The sequence below is a fragment of the Artemia sp. Qi Xiang Cuo genome, chromosome 12 (assembly GCF_049724085.1).
Source record: "Artemia sp. Qi Xiang Cuo chromosome 12, ASM4972408v1, whole genome shotgun sequence".
Classification (NCBI taxonomy): Eukaryota; Metazoa; Arthropoda; class Branchiopoda; order Anostraca; family Artemiidae; genus Artemia; species Artemia sp. Qi Xiang Cuo.
The window spans coordinates 67959968-67980218 of NC_142805.1; the positions used below are offsets into that span (position 1 = coordinate 67959968).

Genomic DNA, 20251 nt, shown 5'->3' on the forward strand with positions numbered 1-20251 from the left:
TTGCAAAGAATCAAATCAGAGGGGTGCTACAAGACCATTGCTGCACCTTTCCCCATGGAACGAGCATCGTGTTGCACCTCCCAAAAGGGTCCTCGACTCAACAGAAAGAATATGGTTTATTTCATGATATATGTAGTTTCAAACCAAATACATATACCCGGGAAAATGCTGCTAAAACGCAAAATTTGAGTAGGAAAAGCTAACTAGAGATTATTCTCCGTGGTAATGGAGGCCAAGTACAGAAATAATACAGTTTATTTTAAAATATATATAATTTCAAACCAGATACATATACCTGAAAAAAAGACTGCTAAAACACAAATTTCAGTGGGGTAAAACTAACTAGAGATCATTCTTCGTGAAAATAGAGGCTGGGTAAAAAAAACGTATTTACATAGGAACAAAGTGCCTAGTTGACACGAACAGTTTCACCAATCATCAATAGAAGGGGAACTGAATATAGCCTAGAAAAGAAAAAGAGATTAATGAGCCGTTCTAGCTGAATGGTTAGCGCCCTGAACTTGTAATCTTGAGAACAGGGGTTCGAGTACTGGTGTCGCTAGCTATTTGGTGTGTAACGGGAATCAATGGTATGACTCTGTAAGTTCAGCCAGAATCAACCAAGCTTTTAAATGGATACCTGGAGAAATTTGAGGGGAAAATACAGGATGCGTCGGATGATTTGCCCCCAACCACGCATTGCAATCCCTGCAGAAGGCAGTGAATCAGGAGATCGGTACCTGCGCAACGCAGACCATTGCTCAGCATGCAAAAAGTTTTGATTTGAAATCGAGGTGATTAAGAGTTGAGTAGAATACTAGTACGAGAAATAATCAAATTATACAGAAGATCATATGGTAACGAAACGATTGCTATAGAATTTATCGAATTTTAAATTTTTAATCATACATTGTAAATTTTTTAATTCTAGTTTTTATGTTTTCTTAATTTAAATCCTTGAACAAAAAACTGTTCCCACGAAAATTACGAAAACCTTGATTCCTCCTATCAGTGAAAAAACGAAAACGCCAAATACTGTATTTTGATTCAACACGACAATAAACTACTCCTACGCGTAAAGCATTAAGGTGCACAAAACCAAAGGATAAATTTCAAACTTCCATAATTCTACGAGACACTGAAAGTAAAGTTTTCAAGTTTTGCACGGGAAAAGTTTTTAAGAATCTAAATACTATCTGTTGGTTTTTAAAGTCATTATTCCCACGACAAATATGAAAATGGATTATTATGAAAAATATGAAATTTTACATGCTATATTTGTTTTTGGGCATGACAATATAAGATGTAAACTGTCTGTATTGGGAACAGCAATTTTTTTAGAAGCTTGAAATTTTCTAGACAATACGAATATCTCAGAGGCCCGTCATGAATTTTGGCAGATAAGACCCAAAACTATTGTTGCAAAAAATTACGTGGGCATATTCCACAAAAGGGAATATACCCACGAACAGAAATATTATCTTTAGATACTGATAAGATTTTTACAAAAATCAGTCCTATTATAAGCTGAAAAGTTTCTGGCGCCCGATGCTTACGACATACTATACAATATTTCACACTTTTATTATCAACATACAACGATTTCTTTGCAATTACTGCAAAATCTGGATTTCCAGACAGGTTCTCTATCTGCAATTCAGTCATTAACAACGTATAACGAGGGACCGTCATGACAATTCATGGAAAAGAGCAAAAAATAAGCCACGATAAAAATGCAGCGAAAAATGGTAGTATAAGCACGATTCACAAAAACAGATAAATCCATGGCTATTTGCAAACATCAGCACTGCCATAGTACTCAGTGTGCTTTTTAATTCAGCACGACTTGTGAACGCCAGGGTTTTATGGGGTAGTTTTACCTTTCTACTATTTCTACCATAAACTACCATAATTTGCTATAAGCGTACTATTCTTCGAAATTTATGATTTTTCGTCTCCAGGGTCACCAGTTCACGAAAATGTAGGGAGGGGAAACAAGTTTTTCATGAAGATACAAGAAAAGTAATTTTTCAAAACCTACCGAGGGGGAAGAGTTTTTTTTTTCATATTTTTCAGTGAAAATACCATAAAACGTGTTTTTCAAAGGGGAGGAGAATTAATCAAGGGGAAATTGTCCCTCCGCCCTACCAAGTTGGCACTCTCGTCTCCATCAATCTTATAATTGTTGTTACAATCAACTTAATACAGTCAACTACAGCTTATCAAGGTAACATACTACTGGTGTAACCAAAGTCTTTGAAAAGAAATTAGAAGCCGGCTTTCGATGCCTTTTAACCAGCTTTCGATACTATGGTGTAACCGAAGTTTTTGAAAAGAAACTAGAAGCCAGCTTTCGATGTCGAGTTAATGACAATTTAGGCGCATCTGGTCTCGCACATTTAGTTTCGTCATTTAACCCAAAACCTGTTGAAAGCTAAAATCAAAAGCTAACAGCTTTCCACCTGCGGACCAGAAGTTTTATAAAAAGCACATAGACATGAGCACTAGCCTTTAAATGAGCCTTTCTAACATTACTCTAAGACCTTGCGGTTGTCTGCTAGCCTTGGCGAAAAAAAAGGAGACATCAGTGCTCCTCATGCAAAAAAAACATGCAAAAAAGCATTTTAAGATGGAGGGAGGTGGAGGCACAAAACCTCCCGTTAAGGTTTTTTTTTACCCAAGTCTTACGCTTTTCATTTCGGTTCACCACCACTTTTTAGGGATTTCAAACTTTTTTCCAAAATTACTGAAAATTTGTTTTCAGAATAAACTTTTACGATAAAGATAAACTTACATAATAACCATAAATCCTGAAACACTTTCGACTTAAAAATTTTCCGCACTGGACAGCTTTTTTCAAAACTGATTTTTAAACTTTCGGTTACCATGGGGCGGAGTCTGCTCTTTAGTAAGTTCAACCTGAAAGTGGTCTGGTGGTCAAAAGTAGAAACAGCAAGTAGGTTACACCTTTTTAATAACGGTAATTATGAAAATAAAAAAGAAGAAAGGTTCTGTTCTCTAATTATATCATATTCTAGCGGCCGAGCATCCTGGTAATACGCACAAAATTATGGGTTCGAATTCGTCTAATGACAGATTTTGGATAGCAAATAGTCACTATTTTTATGAAGGGACTTGATAATAAAAATTCCTATGCATAAAACTGTTTTAAATCTATTTTCTTTATATTAGTTAGGGATTCAAGAGTTTCTTGTTTATATGGCGAGAATAGAAGAATTATAGTCCTGTACCCCTTCTTTTGATATACCCCTCAATCCTTCACAGATCTCGTTGGAGGAAATTGTCAGTTTAAGATGAACTAAGCTGAAAACATGAACTTTAATAGGTAACTTTAAATCATCATTTAAGCCTTTAGAATGAAATTCAGCTGTTTAATTTTTTTATCCCAACTTATAGTTCCTTAGTGAATTCTAAACATATTACGTTTCAAACAGCTCATGGTAACGACCTATCAATAATGAGCATCACGTGCTAATAAAACTAAAATAAAAAGTAACAAAAAAACTAAAAAAAGGAGTTTAAATAAAAAATTTAAATATTCAATTAAAAAATATAAAAATATTCCACGTTTTTGCAGATAGGAACATGAAACCTCCACAGTAGAAATCTCTGATATGCCAAATCTGATGGCATGACTTTCATTAAGATCACTTGACCTTTTGGGGGTGTTTTCCCCATTTTCTGAAAACCAGCAAAAAAAATTCAGGCTCTTAGCTCGTGAGTATTCTCAACCATGGACATAGGTTAGGGTAAGTACGCACACGGACATTTTCTCAAATTCATCAAAACAACAGAAACATGAAAATTGAAAGAAAACTAGAGGATTGAGAAAACTATTTTGGCAAGATTTGGCCAAATATTTTGGCAAGAGGGCTCTTTCCTAGCATATCTGCTTGTAGGATGTGTATAACGGCTGAATCGGTAAAATTTTCAACTTTCTAGCGGGTGACTTAGCAATATATGAAGTGCAAAAATATATTGAGAGAAAACTATGAGACTGCCAGGCAATTTAAAGCTGCACAAAAACTATAATGGCTTCCTAGTTTCAGAGGCCATAATGGCACACGGTGACGATGCACGTAGCCCATACAAAATAAACAGTTATTTTGTTAACCGACCATTATTTTGAAGTTTCATTTAACTGAGTTAATTCATTTGAAACTTTATAAAATTATGTAGTGCATAATTGCTACGCACGCTCCTTCTCCATCCCAATCTACTCAAAGCCTCTCTCTTTACACTCTCCCAGGAAGTTCTTATTTCCTTTAAATCTTTCTTTATGACATCCTCCCACCCCAGACGAAGACGACCTCCTTTCCATTTAGCCCTAGACGGTTGGCCAAAAAGGACAATCCTCGGCACTCTGTCATCCTTCATCCACAGGACGTGCCCTAGCAATCTCAACCTATCTCTCATTATAGCCCTAGAAAGCGGGATTGAACCACATTTTTCGTACAGCCTACTGTTTGAAATACAGTCAGTCAGTCGTGTACTCAAACCGATCCGTTGGCAAATTATTTTGGAAACATCTAGCAAATCTTCACTATCCATTAAAAAATGCTATTTTATTTTTATGTTCTAGGAACGGGAGAGGGCTGCGTACTTCCAATTAACAGTTTTCAACAATGAAGATTTTAGTGGTGTATTAATTTTATTTCAATTTGACATTATTTTGAGAGGTTTCAAGATCTCTTGAGGGGGTCTCTAAGTAAACAGTTAGTTGCAAAATACGGAAATAGTTTCCTCGTCACACACATTTCTGGTATGACTGAGGGGGCATTACAACACTATCTTCCAATATAGACGCCCGTACAGCTTACTCTCAGACAAGTTTAAGCATATATATACAACTCTTTTTTAGTCCGATTACAAAGAGGGTGAGTATACTCAACCGCGGACATAGGTTATGGTAAGTATGTACAAGTCAAGCACACGTGCAAGACATTTTTTTCAAATTTGTCAAAGCAATGAAGACAGGTAAATTGAAAGAAAACTGCACATAACTGGGGGATTGTGAAAACTACTTTGACAAGAGGGCTTCTTACTACATATCTGCTTGTAGGAGGTGTATAACGGCCGAATCAAAAGGTTTATCAGCTTTCAAGGGGACGACTTTACAATACATAACCTATTTTATTTCTCAAAGAAATGATCTCACTTTTGAGTCATAAGTCATGCCAAAAGTTCTCGGCAAGCGGTGGGGGGGGGGGCGACCATGAGCTTTGTTTTACCAGTATTTGAACGGGACTATATGTCATTTTTCTATTTGTATGTATTTTTTAATATGTTCTTGTCTCGTTCCCAGGGGGAGGGACATTATGGGTTACACGAAAAAAACTTTTAAAGACGTATCAAATTTTGTTTATATCCATTTTTACGAGTCGAACAAACATTTCGGGATGGGTGAAGGGGTTCGACCCCACTAGCCCTCCTTCTATATGCTAATCCCTCATCTTTTATTTAGAAGTCATGGGATTGGTATCAATAACGAACTTACCGTTGGAAAGGAATTATTTGCGTCTGTAGCATTTTCCTCCTTCTTTTTCTTTCTCTTTGGGGAAAAAAATTTCAATGGAGATGTTCCCGGGCACGAAACAGGGAAAAACTTTGGCAACTGCACAGGAGATTCAGGTCTCTTTAGTTTTTCTTCTTCACTTACTATCCTAGGAGATGCAAACTCTTCCCTCCGAGGGTCCGTGTTTGATTGCTTTGAAAGTTCATCCAAGCCCTGAAAAAAAATGTAATCAAAATATTTATTGATTAATAATTTTTTTTAAGACAATTTGATCAATATATTATATGAAATATATAATCAATAAATTTTGATAATTTATTGATTGATTAATAATTAAAAAAAATAAATCGATATATTTATGCCTGCATAAGACCCTAACTCAAATTAGGCATAAGAAAAACAGAAACCAAGGTCAGAAGACCAAGTTGACAATTAGATAAAAAAAAAGATAGATAGACAGATAGATTGGAAGAAAAATTAATAAGCGAAAACGAAGAGAGTTCCAAAAATTCATGAAAAATGATATTTAATAGAAATAGCCACTTCGCCTTTTTTCATTGACGTTCGGCATAAAGATTCTGAATAGACCAGTAGTTTTACAGCTAGTTGCATGAACTTATATTTTATGGAGTTGCTAAACCTTTACTTCAAAGAAACCTTCTTTTAATGTTGTTTCCTCTTTCGCTTTGATTAAATGTTTCCCTAATGTGCAAATATATACCCAGAATTGCATCCTGAATCTAAATATAACATTCATTTGCATGCCAAAGCTGCCCCAGAGGCCGTGACTGAAGGTGCGGCCGTGGCTGAGGGGATGTCATGGCTGGGGCTTTTTTACTTATGCTTGAGTCGGGACGGGGTACCGTAATTAATTTTGTCCCAAACGCCACCAACCCTAGGAACGGCTCTGATTACAAGTGCTCAAATAAGGAAAAACCTCTATATATGTCAATTATCCCTGGGCAACCCCGTACCTGAATGTACGGTAGGGATAATAGGCGGCTTTAACGGAATAAACTTCTCATGAAGACTACTTTGGATTATGTGTACGTGATCAAACAAGGCTATTTTTCAAGTATCACCTTACTTATTCCAATTCCAGGTGGTTAAAGTTATCAGTCTGCCTACATATTTATTTATTTTATCACTTTATATTCATTATATAAAGATAATCATTAACACAACAGTAACCCCCCATTTAGAAGCAGAAATTTCTTTTAGTCTTATTACTTTTTTTGTTTTATATCATTTTTCTTCAATTTTTTTTATTAATATCTTCAGGGCAGGTTAGGGGAGTCCCACAGAAGAAAATATTTTTCGTCTGTGGGGTGGAGAAATAGCGTGTGCAGCTGTTTTGGTCCCAGGTTGTAATATGGTTGTCTTAATGCTGGTTATTAAAGTAGTAGTAGTAGTAGTTGGCTGATGTAAACTGTAATGGAAGTAACAACTGTTGAATGACGGGCCGCATCTTTTTTCCTCTTTTTTTCTAAGTTTTATTACGATTATATCATGTTATCTTTCTTTTCTCTCGTCCAATCCTGATTCCCAGTCCTGAAGAATTTCAAAGAATCTGAATCATTAAATCAAAACAGCTGTGAGCGACACATAAAAAATGCACTAAACGTCACTGTTGTAGTTTCAACTTTTCTTCTCAAACTCAAATCAAGCTCAAACAATTTTATTATCAAACGCCTTACACGGTCATGTCCACCAGTGGCAATTGTCGTCAAATTAAAAGATTAAGAACTAAACATATAATAATAAACAGCCATAGCCATCGTCATACAAATTCATACGCAAATGAACAAAAAATATTAACTAAATAATTGAATACGAAATAAAATAAATAGAGCCAAACTAAAACCTGCAATATTCAAAATTCTAACTTTCTGGATAAAAAAGTTCAAATTAGTTTTTTTTTTTATTAAAAAATGAATAAAAGGAATAATAAACATATATATATATATATATATATATATATATATATATATATATATATATATATATATATATATATATATATATATATATATATATATATATATATATATATATATATATATATATATATATATATATATATATATATATATATATATATATATATATATATATATATATATAAGATTTATTGCTGAGAAACGGCTATCACAAGCCCAAAAGGGCCGAATTCGCACTTTAGCGTCAAATAAAGCGAAAAAAGAACAACAAAAACAAACAATCAAACAACAACAGAAAATTATAAAAGGGTCAATGTCAAATACGTAAAAATGTTAAAAACAAATAAACTCATAAAATTAGAAGGCCAATGTCAGGTCAGCAAAAATGCCAAAAAAACGAAAACTCGTAAAATTAACAAGGAGATAACGTACAATTAAAACAAAAACATAATTTAGTTAGTGACAAAAACCATAAATAAAAAACCTCCAAATTTGTAAAATGGGCATTAAAATTAATAACTATGAGGTAAAACGTGAGTGAGGGGGGGGGGGCTGCGGAGATTCACTGATTGAAAATGCCAACTATGTAAGGGATAAAAGTTCTTCTATATCTTTCAGTGCAAACTCTTATAGGGGCAAGAAGGGGGATTTTTGTTGACACAACGCGGGAGGCGGGGTCGAAGGAGTGAATATTGACCAGGGAAAAGGGAAGTTGATCGAGGGTTATGAAGGTCATTGTTAGCAAAACGCAAGGTAATTTTTGCTCTCCTTTCTTTAAGGGTGACAAGATTAGCTCTCTTAAGAAGGGAAATATAAGGTACTTTACCCTCATTGAAGATAATTCTTAGGCACCTTTTTTGGACTGCCTCTATTCTGTTCAACCATTCAATGGAAATGCCTGGATGCCAAACTGGATAGGCTTACTCATGGTTTGAGCGTACAAATGAGAAGAAAATCTTCAAACAGTGCGATTTAGGACATTTAAATTTTTTAAGGAGTTTAGGAAGGGAAAATGCGGCATCTGCACGCTTTAAAATATCATTAATGTGGCAATCTCATTTTAAGTCGCTAGAGATGGTAACGCCCAGTAATTTCATAGTGGTAACGGACTTTTCAGGGGGGATTGGACAGGACAAAGAAGGGGGAGTATATCATTTTTTTAGAATTACTGTATTTAGCTGAATTTATGGAAATTGATTGTTATAGCCGTCCGTCCTCAGAGCTTTGTTTCTTCTTACTTGTTAAATGATTAAATGTTGTATTGTTTTTTTTTGTTTTTTTTTTTGTGGTAGTAATGGTAGTCATGGCTGTAGTAGCCAAGGCAAGGAGTAGTTGTGGTATTATTAGTATCGGAAACAGGAATGAAACCGTTAACACTTGCATACCGTAAACAATTTAGATAATTAGAAGAAGTCTAGGAGAGACAGAATTGAAAAACAAAGAGAACTAACCTCACTGAAGAAGCTTAGCCGGCTTACACTCGTTGCCATCAGACTGGAAGGTCGTGGACTTTCAACGCTATTCCGTGTTCTGGCCGGTGAGAAGTGGAAAGAGTGTCTGAGAACAACTTCTGCTGCACGTTTAACTGACTTCAAGTTCTCATTTCTTAAGGGTTCTGTGAAGCTATCGTCTTTCAATAAGGTTCTGCTCTTCTCATATACCTAAAACGTGAATTGTAGCTCAAATTTAACAAAATTTGGGTTTGAAACTTGAAAATACGTTAGAAATAATAATTCAGTATTTTCACTCACTATACAAAACTGTATAGGAGCAGAATAGGAAAAGAAACAAAGACAAACAAAAAATGCAAAAGCAGAACAAGCAAAATTGCAAAAAATAGCACAAAGGAAAGACTACGAATAAAGAAATAATGAAAAAGCGAAGATCAAGACTTGGGGAAAACACAGAGACTGAGTTTTTATATAAGTGTAAATTTGAAAGCTGCATCCCCTAGCAGTTCCTTCAGCTAAGTCTATCGAGGGGTTCCCACTCTCCGTCACGTGGTGTACATATTGGAGTGTCACTTGCTCCACCACGCAAGACACGCTTCGCGTCACGCACGGGCCCATTCCTGCCACATCACATCTCCTCCGCTACAGCCACGTGCAGTACGTGCCGTATAGTCTACACGATTTTTCAATGTGGGCAACCTTTCAAATTATACTGACAGAGAGCGCATTCTACTCTTCAAAATTTAAACCCACCAGCGGACCCACTGAAGTGCCCATTCGAACAGCCTCCCTGCCCAGTTTTTTTTTTTTTTTTTTTTTTTTTTTTTTTTTTTTTTTTTTTTAGTTTACCAGTTCTGAAAATTTAATTGGCTTGTTTTTGGGTTTCAGAGAATAAAATACATAAAATTTTTTTTTTTGCATTATAATTTTCGAGTTGCCAAGTTATGATATTTTTAAATATTAGGAGCTTAATGGTGTTAATTCACCGAAATTGCGGAGAGGGGAATGTATTGTTTCTCAAGAGGCAAATAAATATTTTTGAAAACTAGTGGGAGGGCAATGTTTTTTTTTTATTATTACTTTTATTTCAATGAAAGTACCAAAAGTGCCATTTTTTAACGGAAATACCTAAAACGATATTTCTTCAAAACTAGGGGAAGGACAAAAAAGCCTTCGGGAAATGCCCCCTTCCCACAATTGGTGCAAATGATGGAGACTGCAGTGCAAACATCTTCTCCTAATAATTACTGAAACAAAAATAATCCAGAAACACGAATGAGAATGGCATAATGATTGCGTCATGGGAGGTAGGAGAGAGGGAGGGGGTGAGCACGTTTATGTACCGGGGTAACAATCTTACACATGGCTTCTTCTGGACAAAACACTGGAATAACAAAAAAGTAGTGCCATTCGATTCCCATAACATGCACAGAGACAAGGTGAAAACACTACTCAATTACCTTTTCTTATGATCTTACCAAGTATAATATTAAATTCACTCGCAAATGCCCCCCCCCCTAATAGTGCTAGGTCCAACATATATCCCTAGGAATATATATAAAAAAATGGGTTGGAGGTGCCCGGACAAAAAGTAAGTAAAGCGACCCCTCCCGACTCAAATATAAGCAAAAAGCCGGATCAAAGTAACAATTTCGTCAAAGTGGGCAACCCCCCAGACACGGCGCCCCTTCAGCCTTCCAACCTTCCAATAATGGAAGGCTTCCATTATTATCCACTTTTTTAAATCATTTCAAATAATCTTTTGGTAAATTACACACTCACTCACACATGGAGATAAATTCCAGACTGACTAAACTGAAGTAAACTGATAAAAACCTGTAAAGTCTGGTTAATGCTAATGAAATAAAACAAAATATGATGAAAATATAATAGTTTAGAAACAAATTTCGGCTGTATATTTGCACATCAGGGGATGGAGAGGGGGGGGGGGTAAAGCATAGCATAAATTAAATACGTAACCTAAACTAACCTAGGTACCTTTTTCGCCCCTTCGACCCCAAAAACTAAATTTTGAATATTGTAAACGGAGAGATAAACCACTGTTTGTAATGCTCGGCAATCGGCATGAACTCTCCTTCGATGGAATCTGTTTGACTAGTTTCTTTTATCATCTTCCGGATATGAAATATCGCGTGTCTTACAGCTGATAGAACAGTACCAATTTGGGCTATATATTTTCACATCCGGGGGGGGGGGGGGTAAATAAAGTATAGCGATTCTGCATGCAAAATGTTTTAACTATGATTATTCTGGGTAAATTTTTACCAAATCATATTATTGAGTTTCAAATAAAGTGAATATACGATTCGATGCCTTTTTTTATGATGATTAAGAATATAAAAATAATTTATATAGGAAATGAATTTTAGCCCCCCCCCTATATATGTCAATTCAGGATATATATTTGCACATATGGGGGTGGGGGTTAGGTTAGGTTAGGGGGGAAATCCATTTCCGATAGAAATAATTGTTATATTCGTAATCAGCATAAAAAAAGGCATCGAATGGTGTATTCACTTTATTCCTAACTCAATAATATGATTTGGTAGAAATTTACCTTATTCTGTTTTTTTAACATGTTTCCTGTTCTCCAGTTACTTTTCTAGGTAAATACCCCTGCCTGTATCCGAAATCTCAGTTAACAAAGATTTGTTTTGGCAAAGAGCGTGTCTGAATTTCGGAAGGAAGTATTTTATAAATAGAAATATTTTATATATTGCTCGTTCTTACAAGTCCCATATGGTCTAGTGGCTAGGATAGCTGGCTTTCACCCAGCAGGCCCGGGTTCGATTCCCGGTATGGGAAAATTTTTGAGAATTGAGATTAGAATCTACTAAACGGTTAAAAAATGTTTTTCTTTTCTGGACACCTATTCCAGAGATGTTAATTTGACAGTAATATGGATTTCTACTAAATAGAAACCTGAAGAAAGAAGTATTAGACGGGAAATATAAGCACTGTTACAAAATGCTACGTAAATAGTTTACAGCAGACCCAAACGCAATAACTTATCGATTGAGACAGGATTCATGTCTCATTTTCATTCTGTCTTACCCTGTCTTACCCTGTCACAGGAATATAACACTCAACAAAGCGTAAAAAAAGAAAATTATATAAAACTAGGGAGAACCACAGAGTTTCCTAGTAGGAAACCTGGTCAACTATTCCTGCCCCCCTCCCTTACCAGACATGCTACTTAACAAACACGAACGTAATAAATATCCTTCTAAGGTTTAGTAAATCATGAGAATTTTTTACTATATTTTGTTGTCAAATAGATAGAAACAAGAATAGACCAAAGAAAGGCTTTTTGTTTGACAAATTGGCATTTGACTTTTGGTAGCTAAAGAGCGTTTACAGAAGACAAAATAATACACAGATGTAAGTTAAAGTGGCGGTAGTTAAGTCAGAATTTCATATATACTATTTAATCTGATTATATCAGATTTGTACAAACAAATCCTAGCTTTTGTGTTTCAAAACTGGCACAAGAAGAGTTTGGCACTGATATAAGATAACCCACCCCTCCTTCCTAGGGGGCGCCAATTAACCAAAATGTAGTGGGGACAAGGACTTGCTTGTTTGTTTTTTTTATGAAGATACGAAAAAGGTTTTTCTTTCAACATCAAGAGCTTTTTTAGTTTCTTTCAGTATTTTTGAAACAAAATAACAAAACAAATATATTCTTCAAAATTCAACGGGGAGGGGGGGGGGGGGAATTGCACCCCTTCTTTCCATCGGGACTGGTACTCCCTCCCCCGTTTCCGCATCGTCATCAGGAATTCCAAAATTCCTGTATTTGAAGTTTACACTCTTTGGGCCAGTACTAAGGAAAAAATCAACTATTCTTTAATCAAAACACTGAAGTTTTCAGGTTTTGGACATAAAATAGGTCTTTGGTTACGCGAATTAATTATTTAAGTTTTATAACTAATGATGGTAGCTAGTAAACATCTGGAAAAGCCAACAATACTCCACGCTCTGTTTTGGCTCGTAAACATGGCACTTAGACCAACAACTGATTCGCATGGCCGAAATCCGACTTCCCAAGACCATTCTTCAGTAGCAGCCGCGAAGCTATAAAAAAAAGAGGACATCCCAAAAACAAACTAAGACGCAGCTACCAAGCTGATACACAAAATATCAACGCCTCACTTCAGCTCGACTGGAAATACATATGGACGGTCGAATCGATGAGAGATGACTAGCGACTCTTCTTCGATTTCCTAAGCACCGCTGGAGGCACAGGAGAAGGTTTAAAAAGGTTAAGAAGGTTTAATAACCGAATTTAAATACAAACCCTAGAAGAAGAAAAAACGCGGGAAATATAATCTCTGGTAAAATAAGTTTCTTCTAGAGAGGTTTTAAAGAAATAAACAATGAGCATAAAAAGAGCATAAAAATGAGCAAAATCTCTGATATTTCGCTCAAAAATTATTGCCATCTTTCGTCAACTTATATCCTAAGAAAAGCAGATTGAGAGTTACTGAACAAAGAAGAACGGAAAACGAAAAACAACCAAGCTCATAAACAATTAGAGAGAAAGGATGACAGGAAGCAAGAGCAAGAAAGAGAGAGCGAGAGGCGAATTTTAAAGAGAGTGAGATTGTTTTGGAAAATTTAGGACGATTATTACAAAAACAATTTTATAATGCTTAAGGCTAGTCGTATGCACTAAAGAAAAATTCTAGGGATCCCAATCAAGGTTTCCATTAATGTTGCTTGACCCCTCAGATGCACGCGGGAGCAAGTTCTTTCTACTTGTAGCATTGTCAACGGCTGTACCTGATTGGGTTGTTGTGACCCAAAATTAATTAAATTAGTTTACTTTCAGTCCCTATCCCAACAAAATTTTATTAATTGAATTCAAAAAGGGACTTACTTGATCAATAGCAATTTGTATTTGTTTAATCCATTCAATGGCATCTTCAGACTTTTCTGGGAGGAATATTAGAGTCTCGTCTTTGCATTGTACCTGTAGAGTAGACGAATTGAAAATAAAACTAAAGAGTTGAAGAAAAACATGCGTGGCTTCATAGTTGCGTTAGGGCGGACCTTTCATGAGTTTGCCTAACCAGAACCGTGACTGCAAACGGCGATGCAGGGCGACCATGAGGAGTGGCGCCCCTCGAGGAAAGTATGCCCTAGTAGCTGACAAGGCATTTGCACAAGATTCTGATTGATGGGTAGTTCTTGTGGGCTTTGTTTATTTCGGTGGGCTTTTTTGAGCTGTTTGTTTCGGAGCTAAAAAATAGGAGGAGGATTTGTTGGATATTTTCAGAGGGATTGTCTACAGATTCTTTGGAAACCCGTCTGACCTACCATATTTGAAACACTAAGCTGTACGAAAAATTTGTCTACCGCTATAATGAGGAAAACGTTGAGATGGCTAGGACACGTTCTACGGGTGAAGCATGAAATATTGCCAAAGATCATCCTTTTGGCAAACCATCTAGGTCCAAACAAGAAGCATGTCATCCCCGAATGGGGTGGAAGGAGATCGTAAGGAAAGAATTAAGGGAAGAACATCTTGGCAGGGTGCAAAGAGGGAGGTTTAGAATAGATTAGGACGGAGGAGGAGCGTGTGTAGCTGTGTTGACCTCAGGCGGCTTGGCGGTGACGTGAGCTATTAGTAGTAGCATATTTACTTGGGAATATTTTGCATTGAAGAATCTTAGTTAAAACTGACTTTACAACTTTCTTCTAAGATCAATTTTTCAAATCCTGCATCTAATAAATGGTGCTATTGTTCTTCCAGTAAGACTTGAGAATTTATATTCCTCTACAATTACTCTATATTCAAATCATAATGTTGTTATGTTATTTATAATATTAAATAATTCTGAATACTATGCATCTTAAGAATACTGAGCTTTTCAGAATATTGTAATTACACTTGAAGCAAAATCAAGCGTTTGAGGGAAAATTAATTTTTCACTAAAATATCAATGGCAGCGAAATGAAATCAGATTTTTACATCTAATTAAATGAAAACTTCCGCTGTCTTATAGAAACAGCCTTATAGCAGCGTTAAAAAAACGATAAGTGAACTACATGATATAACAAATTGCAGGATAAATCACAAAAATCTTCAGTTTTTCGGGGAGGGGCTTGAGCCCTATTTCCCTGGCAGTAATTACCTAGATAGCTACCTGCAGATAAGGAAACATGTTAAGAAAATAATTCTTACTTCATAATATGCAGAATAATCATAGTTAAGACATTTTGCATGCAGCCTCGCTACACTTTACCCTCCCCCTAATGTGCAAACACATAGCCCAAATTACAAATTTTTCAATGCATTATGCCACCTGTAACTCGTTTTTCCAGTTTTTGTTCCATCACATTTGATTCAATTTACAGGTGGCCTACACGAGTTGAAACAACTGAAACGCTTTCTGAGAATAAATAGGAAATATATAATTTGGGCTATATATTTGCACATTAGGGGGGGGAGGGGTAAAGTATAGCGAGGGTATATACAAAATGTGTTAACTATGATTTTTCTGCATATTATGAAGCAGGAATTGTTTTCTTAACATGTTATAATATATGCACATACCGTAATTTTTCTATTCCATTATTATTATTTATATTGTATTATTTATATCATATTTAGTTCATTTTATTGTGTGTTACATTTTCTTGACGTGTGACATCCGCGGCTAGAGATGTGCTATTATGGCAATAAAGAGTATTTATTTATTTACTTATTCCACACAAATAAAACAATTTACATATTACAATAATTTATTATATTTTGTTATAGAAAGTCAGCACTTTATAATTAATTAAGTCCAGCTTAAGTAACCTACGCAAGCTAAATATAGGATATATCATAACCAAGACTGTACCCAGGATTTTGTTTTGGAGGGGGTGTTACTCAAAGATTTTTTTTCGGGGGCGGGGGGGGGGTTACACGAAAAAACTTCAAAAAACGCATACAAAATTTGATTATATCCATTTTTGTTACGTTTTTTACGAGCTAAAAGAAAATTTAGGGAGGGGTTCAAACCCCCCCCCCTCTGGGTACGGCCTTGATCATAACCTATAGGGTATATAACTTTGAATTATTTGTCAAAATAAAAAAGTTTCTTGATCAGCAGAGATTAGATCGAACACTTTATTTTGTCTTTGAAAGACCACACAAACATCAATAAAGATAAACATAACTGTCACACAGAATTCAAAACCATGATTTTTACATTTTTTTAGAGATTAGAGGGACTGTATTGTATGAGATTGCAAGGGGAGGAGGTACAAAATAATGCTTTCTCTGGTAGAAATTTCACGGGAGGTTTTCGGATCGACTTTATGGGAGAATTTCTTTCAAATCTACTTTTGACTCTTTGTAATGTCAACTAAGCTCTTAAAAAAGATTATTTGATAGATAAAATATATATTATAAAGTTAAATATATATATATATGCATGTATTATAAAATATGTTATATTATTTTATATACCATATTTAATTTATGTAAATATTCACACTTTTCTGTGTTTATTAATGTCATACATTATACATATATATATTATTATTCAATACATTAGCTTAAAATAAACATATTACAACAAAAAATAATATAAAAATATTTAGCAAAGTAAAAAGTAAAGTGATATATTCAAACAACAAAATGTAGCTGATTTTATTTATCATGTCTTACAAAGGATACAGAAAAGATCTTTAGTAATAAATTTGTTTACTTAAATCCCCTTAAATCTAATGCTAAACTTGATAAAACAAACATTCGTTACACCTAAGTAGCTTCTGAAATAATTACGAGTTGTCCTACGGACAAAATACCAAAATTAAGCTTAAATTTAATTACAAAATTCAAAGTTAAATTTAATATTAAGATTGAGTTTAAAACTTACGTTATGTGAAAAAAAATTGACTAACTTTGACAGTTTTTAAATATCAATGAATGACATTATCATTCAGTATTGCATTTCAAAACAATTTAAGTGGTTAGTGTTTTTTCTTTCCTTTTTTGAAATCTGACAAGTAAACTTGTCGACTCGGATTTCTTCTTCTTACCTTGAATATTGATCCAGCATGTTTCTCAACTGTGCACTCTTTCAGGGGCAATAAACAACAACATTCAAGGCAATTATTCTGCTTCTTCTTAGCATACATTAGAACATCATTGAAAAGGTATAAATACCTCTCCTGCTTACCACAGCCAGTCTTAGAAATCTGAAAATAAGCACAATTTCAGTTCACAGTACCAGTTTTAGACTCAGCCCTCTGATATTTCTATGTTACTTTGTTATGTGACTATGTTACTTTTTTCTTTTATATTTCTTTATTCTTTCAATCACATTCTTTATTTTTCAGGCTCGGTCGAATCAGCCTGTGAACAGGTCATAAATAACAAGTCTGTCTAGCAAAAGGCATAAAAGAAAAATGTACTATACATGATGACAGGAAAAAAAATATTAGTTTACCCTCTGCACCCAAATTCCTAAACAGCCTAACCCCCCCCCACCCTCAAAAAAGGAAAGTAGAACGTTCAGTTTCAATCCAAGCCCTGACACAGAACGGGTATACTTACCAAGTTACGTATAAAATCCATCCATTTTTAATGAAACATACTGACTACACTCAATTTCTGCAATGAGATATACTGGCTTGCCTTTAGGCATAAAAAGAAAGCAAAAAAACATAGTCTCTTGTGAAAATCCCAAAACCAACTGACTGATCTAATCAAAGAGCAGGGACGTCTTTATGGGAGGGGGACAGTTGCCCCTCCCCACCCGAATAATTTTGAGAAAAAAATATTATACAGCCCATGCCCCTTGACTATCCAGATATGGACCGCTATTACCCCCCCCCCCCCCTTTAAAAATGCTGGAGCTACGCCCCTATCACAGAAGATGGGTAAGGTATAACAGTGGAAACTAACGCTAGGGTCCACAAAAAATATCAACACTATCTACTGTTTGGCAACACTTGGCATTTTTAGAAAGATCTATAAACGTTTTTTCACGCTAATTTCAAAAACTAAACAAATTAAATTAATCATTCTTATCGTTGCATTGATCATTTTTTAGATTTGTGTTTTTAAATATCACTGAGTCAACTTGAAGGATGTAGTCAGGTGACAACAAGAACACAACATACAACCAAGCAAAACAAGAATACAACATAAATACAAAAAGAAAACAGACCAAGTGCCGAGGTCTTAATACTTTTGTATCTCACCTTGTCTTTTAAACTTTTAATGAATTTGGAAATGAATATCCTTGAAACGGTTTTTTTTCTCGGAGGGGTTTGATTTTACGGATTGTTATTAATACTCTTCTTTAAAAGAGAATCATATACTCATCAGTTGATAAGTTTTATTCAATCCACAAAATGTGACAACGATCCTTCACTGAAGTTTCTTATAAAAAGTTTCTTTTTAGGAGGTGAGGAGTTATAGAATGTAGCAACAATTCCTCATTGAATCTAATAGAAGAAGAAGAAGAATATAATTTTGTTTTAAAAATTTCTATCACAGTATGGTTGCCAAATTTAAATTTTACGTCAAAAAAGCACTAGTATATATATATATATATATATATATATATATATATATATATATATATATATATATATATATATATATATACACATATATATATATTATTCCCCCTCCCCTCTACCCCTTTCCCTGCAGAAGGAAAAAATTGTTGGTGACTTCAGTTTAAATAATCCTGTTGCTGCTCCAGTCGCGATAGGGGGCAAGAAATTCCAAAATAAACCTTTTTCCCGGGAGTTTCACGGCAAACGTTACGTATTTCCTTCCTTCCTGTACAGCAACGCCGAAAGTTTAAATCTAGAGAAATTTACTGAACTTCAGACCACGGCTCAAATTGTTGGCTCTTCAGTTATCTGTGCTTCCAAGGTCCACTGGCAAGATCTTAATTTATTGAGGGTTCCTAGCTTTTCTTCTTTTATTAAACTTTGGCCTGATGACCATCCTCTTGGGAAAAAAGGAGGAGGAATTATGACCCTCGTGCACGAATATTTTAAACCTCAGCTTTTAATTATACCTTTTTTTGAATATAATTATTAATTTATTGGGGAAAAACCCAAATAAAAGCGACTCCCTAGGCCGCTCTCTGCCATAGCAGTGTGCGTTTTCTATTATTCCCCTGGTCAGCCAGCTGCGGCAAGATAGGCTTTTTGGGAGAAGCTGCAGGAATCGACAGATTACGTCCAGAGAACTCGCCCATATTTTGGAGTAGTAGTGCTAGGAGATGCTAACGAACTCGATAGCAAATCGCTGGCCAGGTCACTTAACCTTAAAATTCTAGTCGATTTCCCAACAACTAAGAGAAATACTTCTTTGGATGTAATCCTGACAAATCTTTCGGAATATTACCAGAATCCAAGTAAACTAGCACCACTTGGTGGAAGTTACCGTTATATGTTACAGTGGAACCCCTTGGAAAAAGTAAAAATTAAATATTCAGTAACCAAAGTTAATTCAAGGCCGATCACTGACCATGGTTTGCTACAATTAGGTGACTGGATAACGGGAGAAAACTGGGTCGCGGTCTCTTCAGCTAAAGACTTGGTCCCAAGTAAAAGAATTCCATAATAAGGTAAACTCAAAATTTCTCGAGTGCTTTCCCGAAGGTAAGACTAAATTTTTTTCTAGTGATAAACCATACGTAAATTCAAAAATAAAGCAACTGATAAAACATAAATTGTACCTAATACGAGAGGTCAAGAGAACCAAGCAAAACAGTTGGCAAACCAAATAAAATGGAAAATCAAAAAGGCACAAGCAAATTACTATGAAAATGAAGTTGACCATCTTTTGGAGTCCAAGCCGTCGCAGTTTTTCAGTAAAGTCTGACTGGCAAAAGTTCTCAACCAGTTGACTTCATGAAGGAGGAGCCTCTAGAGAAAACTCCGAATGGTTTAAATGCCCATTTTGCTTCAATTGTGCAATCTTACCCCCTCTTCCACTTGAGGATCCTCCAGTAAATTTAACTACTCCTTCAGATGATATTTTAATTGCTGATACTTCATCGGCAATTATAATCCGTAAACTCTCTTCGTTAAAAAGAACTTCCGTTGCCCCTTTTGACATTCCAGTTACTCTCATTAAAGCATTTTCTAAAGAATTATCAGTTCCCCTTCAGATAATTTTCAATAGTATAATAAAAACAGGATTTTTTCCAAAGAAATTGAAGAAAGGGTTTATTACCCCCATTCCAAAGAAAGGAGCAGCTAATGATTTCTCTGGTGTCCGGCCGATCACAATTACGTCAGTTTTTAGCAGAATATACGAAAGCTTTGTTGCC

General features: G+C 35.3%; 1 protein-coding gene and 1 non-coding gene across 3 annotated transcripts in view; one reads left to right on the forward strand and one right to left on the reverse strand.

Annotated features, from left to right (window-relative positions):
• Nucleotides 1–250: 250 nt before the first annotated feature.
• Nucleotides 251–20251, reverse strand: part of LOC148946434 (putative protein tag-52) — a 55679-nt gene continuing 35678 nt past the window's right edge. The window contains exons 5-9 of one of the 2 annotated variants that reach the window (XM_089098457.1): nucleotides 16989–17147; nucleotides 13831–13923; nucleotides 8928–9137; nucleotides 5519–5749; nucleotides 251–464 (exon numbers count right to left, since the gene is read on the reverse strand). In XM_089098457.1, the coding sequence (XP_088954583.1) occupies nucleotides 429–464; nucleotides 5519–5749; nucleotides 8928–9137; nucleotides 13831–13923; nucleotides 16989–17147 (729 nt within the window). In that variant the 3' untranslated portion in view covers nucleotides 251–428. Of the gene's footprint in view, nucleotides 465–2818; nucleotides 2920–5518; nucleotides 5750–8927; nucleotides 9138–13830; nucleotides 13924–16988; nucleotides 17148–20251 lie in introns of those variants that run through there. The other variant, XM_089098456.1, reaches the window with a different exon arrangement.
• TRNAE-UUC (transfer RNA glutamic acid (anticodon UUC)) lies at nucleotides 11682–11753 on the forward strand. Its single transcript has one exon. It is a non-coding gene; the product is annotated as a tRNA-Glu (tRNA).